General features: G+C 56.7%; 1 protein-coding gene across 1 annotated transcript in view; it reads left to right on the top strand.

Moving 5' to 3' along the window:
- Positions 1-1,834, top strand: part of GSK3A (glycogen synthase kinase 3 alpha) — a 10,287-nt gene extending 8,453 nt beyond the window's left edge. The window contains exons 11-14 of the mRNA XM_010838285.1: positions 3-162; positions 475-567; positions 1,153-1,203; positions 1,487-1,834. Coding sequence (XP_010836587.1) covers positions 3-162; positions 475-567; positions 1,153-1,203; positions 1,487-1,545 — 363 coding nt within the window. The 3' untranslated portion in view covers positions 1,546-1,834. The remainder of the gene's footprint in view (positions 1-2; positions 163-474; positions 568-1,152; positions 1,204-1,486) is intronic.
- Positions 1,835-4,701: the final 2,867 nt, after the last annotated feature.

Raw genomic sequence — 4,701 nt, 5'->3', positions numbered from 1 at the left:
AGCCCATGGCGCTCGGCTCCAGCCTGCTGGAGTACACCCCCTCCTCGAGGCTCTCGCCGCTGGAAGCCTGCGCCCATAGCTTCTTCGATGAACTGCGATGTCCTGGAACCCAGCTCCCCAACAACCGCCCGCTCCCCCCGCTCTTCAATTTCAGTCCTGGCGGTGAGAGCCCAGCCTGGGATCTGGGGTGCTGGAGGGGCAGCCAGAGACGGCAAAGAGCTTGGTGTGGAAGACCGGAGTAGAGAGCTAAGTGTGGGCTGCAAGACAGTCCTGGGGCTCAGAAAATACACCCCTGATGCAGGGAGACCCCAACCCACCTCATCTGCACTCTGCGATCTCCCGTGTTAGGCTCCTTCCAGTTTTATTTAAAGCGTTCAGTGGCTACACATGTCTTTATCTGGTGCCCCTTTCTAACCGGGACTGGGTTGCCAGGTGCCCTGTCCCCTGACTAGACATGTCCATTCCTGTCTCTAGAACTCACCATCCAACCATCTCTCAATGCCATCCTCATCCCTCCTCACTTGAGGTCCCCGGCGGGCACTGCCTCCCTCACCCCGTCCTCACAAGGTAAGTTGGGGGCCATCTCCTGTGCAATAAAGCTGCATTTCTCAGTGTATGGGGGGGAGGGTTTGTTCTCACAGCCCCTGAGTTTACTGCAGATATGCAGAAATTGTTGACAGAAAGCCATGTTTCCCATGTGAATGGGCACCTTTGTAAGGCATTATTGCCTGTATTTTGTGTTCAGATGCAAACTGGAAAATGAAAGACATACATCTGGTCTGCACAAACAAATAGTTAAATTTGTTCCTCCCATTTAAAAATGAGAGCTATTTTATGTGCAAATCCAGATTTCCTGTTTCTCTTGGGGAAGAAAATCAGACTGGGCAGCAGTGGGCCTGCCTCTGCTCAGGGTGGTCCTGCCAGCTGGCGCTGAGGTCCAGCTGCCCCCTGTGCTAAGGGGCTTCGCTCCCTTGTGAGTCACTTGGTGACCAACCTGGCCCTTTGGCGTCTGAGTTTGAAACCCTCGACCTAAAGTGACAGCTTTCGGTTTCTAATGTAGCATCTCACACCAGCTTCCTGCCTTGGGGTGGCGGGGTGGCGGTGGGGGGCCAACAGGCCCAAGTTAACCATTTGCTCTTCCCCGCCCCTCAGCTTTAAGTGAGGCTCAGACCAGCTCGGACTGGCAGTCGACCGATAACACAGCCACCCTCACCAACTCTTCCTGAGGGCGCCACCAACTACCCTTCCATCTTGGAGCCCTGTGTGGGGCTGGGAAGGGGGGCCATAGCCCACCAAGTTCCTGCCCTGACTGGGCCCCTAGACTAGAGGGCAGAGGTAAACGAGTCCCCACCCCACCCCCTAGTCCCTCCCTCACCAGCCTCACCCCTGTGGTAGGCTTTTTAAGAGGATTTTAACTGGTTGTGGGGAGGGAAGAGAAGGAAGGACAGGGGATGGGGGGCATGAGGACCTCCCACCCCCTCAGCCCCCACCCTCCCCCCAGGTCTCCGCCTCCTCCAACCCCCTCACCTACTGTGTCCCTTGTAAATAGAACCAGACCAGCCCCTCTCCTCCTCTTCCCTCCCCTCGCCCCCGGGTGTAAATAGATTGTTAAAATTTTTTTCTTAAAGAAAATGTCGATTCGCACCGTCCAACCTGGCCCCTTCCCCTCCTACAGCTGTGTCCCTGCTCCTGTCCTCTGCCCCTAAGGCCTCCTCCCTCCTCTCCCCACCCTGGAGGGCAGGGGCAGTGGGGGAGCTCCTGATGTCTTAGTTTTCACAGTAAGGTTTGCCTGTGTACAGACCTCCGTTCAATAAATTATTGGCATGAAAACCTGCTTCCTGTCTAGACACCTGTTTTCACAGAGGTGAGGTGGGGCTTGCGAGGGGGCGGGGCGCTGGGACAGAGTGGGCTGCGTCTCAGGCAGGGGAGCAGGTGCAGTGAACCCAGGCTGGCCCAGGCCTCCTGTGCCTCAGCTCTGTGCACGTGGTGAGCCGCGTCTGGCTTATCCACCACAGCACACATCATCTGCTTCTACTTAGGGAGGGAAGCACCGTCATTCCCAGGTGACTGGTGAAAGAGCTGGCCATCAGATAAGTCAGGGCCACAGAATGTAAGTGGCAGAGTCAAAGTTTGAATGAAGGGCTCCCTATATCATAGCCTGAGCTACCTGCCGCTTAAGGGGGACACAGGGTGATGAGGGGGGTCACTTGGGCCAAAACAACCTTGATACAGACTCTTGGTGGCCATGGATGGGGGCAGAGGAGCCGTTTCCAAACCCTAGCAGAGAGCCCCAAGCCTTCATTGCTGTCTTAAACAGGACCCTACTGTGCCCACCTCTAGGGATGGTGGGAAGTGACACGTTTGGGAAGGTTGTTGCAGAGGGCCTGATTTTTCTCCTTGCTTTGTAAACATGCTGGGGCCAGATGGTGGGGCTGTGGCAGAGTGAAATGGCATCTCCTCCACATGGTGCCAATGGTAGCGAAGGCAAGAGGCCCTAGAGAGGAGCAACTGAACTATCCAGTACTGGACTCCATTTGTGAAATGGGAGAGTTCCGAACACACCCCTGAGGGTGTTCAGGGACTGTTCCTATGGTATCTGCGCTCTGCTATCTCGTGAGGTGAGCACCAGGGGCATCTGTATACTGACGGCCCAGAGCAAACCCTGCCCCTCCCTGCTCAGCACCATCAGCTGTCACCTTGTTCACAGGATGAACACCGAGAGCAGGTGGACTGGATGAGGGAAGGAAGGGTCTGGACAAGGGGCTGAACTTGGGTTCCTGGGGGCCCCTGCCTGCTGCTCACACCAGTGGGTCATGAGGTTCCCAAGGGTGTCCCTACACCCTCCGCCCACCTCCCTGGCCTCTGTCCAGGTCTGGCCCCATCCTCTCCTTCCCGGCCCATCTTCAGCTTCCTCCTTGCCCCACCCTGATGGATGCCAAAGAGCCCTAACCCCAGAGAGAACCCTCACCCCATCCCACCCCCTGCACTTCCCTAACTTCTAAGGCTGGTTTTCAAGGCCTTCCCAGGTCTAGACTTCCCCCAACCCCCACCTCATCACCCCTCCTTCGCCTGGCCTCCCTCCCGGACACCTCAGCCACAGCCTGTCCTGCCGCACCTGTCCAAGCACCTCGGTCTAGAGGCCCGAGAGGAGCCTGCCCCAAGTGATCTGCTTTCTTCTGGACAGCAGAGCACTATCAGCCCCACATAACCTCGGAAAACGTTGGGGATTCCTTCCTGCTCCCAAGACCTTTTTATCTTTTGCGGCCCCTTAAGTCCAGTCACTTTCCCTGCGGTTACACTGACTCCTCTGAGCCGCCGCCCCCTGTACTGGTTTCAGGTCACAGGCACTCAACAGCACTGGTTACAGATGTGGGCTGAAAGCACCACCTGGATTCAAATCCCGGCTGACGCCTCTGCCCAGCTCTGAGACCTTGGATAAGTCTGTCCCTATTTCCTTGGGATAACATTGGGATGGCCTCACAGGCCTGCTGGGATCACATACACGCACAGTGCTAACTGCAGCGCCTACCCATGGCTGGGCAGCGGAATGCCTGCTGTCACTGTCATCAGTAACTGGACAACCTCCGAGTGCACCGAGAACTCAACGTCTCATGGTGGTGTCTGCCTGTAGTATTTCCTTCCTCTTCTACAAGCAGATGTTTGCCTTTTCAAGGACTATCTCCTCTAGAAGTCTCTGACCCCCGATCTACCATGGAGGTTTGTTTCCTGCTCCGGGCTCCTACTGTCCCTACACCTCCCCACTGCCGCCCTGGGGACCCTGGGGCTGAAGTGTGCCTGCCCCGCCTCAGGCACCGCAGACGCCTGACTCGTCTTTGGGCCCCAGCACACAGAGGGTGGGTCTTACGACACCCAGGCTCAATAAATCAACAAGACACTCAGGGAACAAGGCCATCTGTACTTGGGTGTGTTCCTCCAACCCCTGTGTATGGCTCTTGGGGCACAGCCCCTGTCTTGACTCATGTCTGGGTCTCCAGTATCACCCATCTGCAGCTGAATACCCATCTTTCAGCTGGAAGTGAGATGAAAGAAGCCCAGAGAAGTCAAGTACCTTCTTCCACCAGGCAGAGCCAAATGCAGGGATCCCAGAGTCCAGGGAAGGCAAGGGTAGGGGCGGGCGGTGGAGAACAAGCAGAGGACCTGAAGAGGAATGTGACAGTGCCCAGCAGAGACCTGGCAGATGGTCGGGGCTCAGGAAAGGTTACCTGACATTCCTAGGCACCAGGGTGACACGGAGCGAAGAGTCTTGGAGAACCCCACTTTGCAACGCAGTAGGGTGGCTTAGGACACATTGTATGGTGTCTCAGAGCTTCAGTGTCCCCTCAGGCAGAGAAAGGTGACACCTGATGGGGCCGTTCTGAAGAGTCAGTAGGGAAGAGGCCAGGATGGATGCTGGCACCCAGTGGGCACCAAAGTGGCTTGTCAGGGGGTGATCCCCTTCTCCCCAGAGGTGCCCATACTTGTTTTGCAACCAAATTTTTTTATTGTTGATCTTTAACTGTGTCACATGAAGGCTGTGTCCAACTGCAACAGCCCACTTGCTTCAGAGGCCCCCAGGGCTGCCTGGCATAGCTGCAGCGTGTCTGCAAGGGCCAGTGGCTGGGACGTCTCAATGATGGCAATGGTCTCCCCGAGCTCGGTGCACATGATCGTCTGCTGAGGCTCGGGGGGTGGGGGCGGGGC

Source organism: Bison bison, unplaced genomic scaffold (assembly GCF_000754665.1).
Source record: "Bison bison bison isolate TAMUID 2011002044 unplaced genomic scaffold, Bison_UMD1.0 scf7180017846038, whole genome shotgun sequence".
NCBI classification, from domain to species: domain Eukaryota; kingdom Metazoa; phylum Chordata; class Mammalia; order Artiodactyla; family Bovidae; genus Bison; species Bison bison.
Note: the sequence above shows the minus strand (reverse complement) of the source record. Positions and strands in the feature narration are given on the sequence as shown.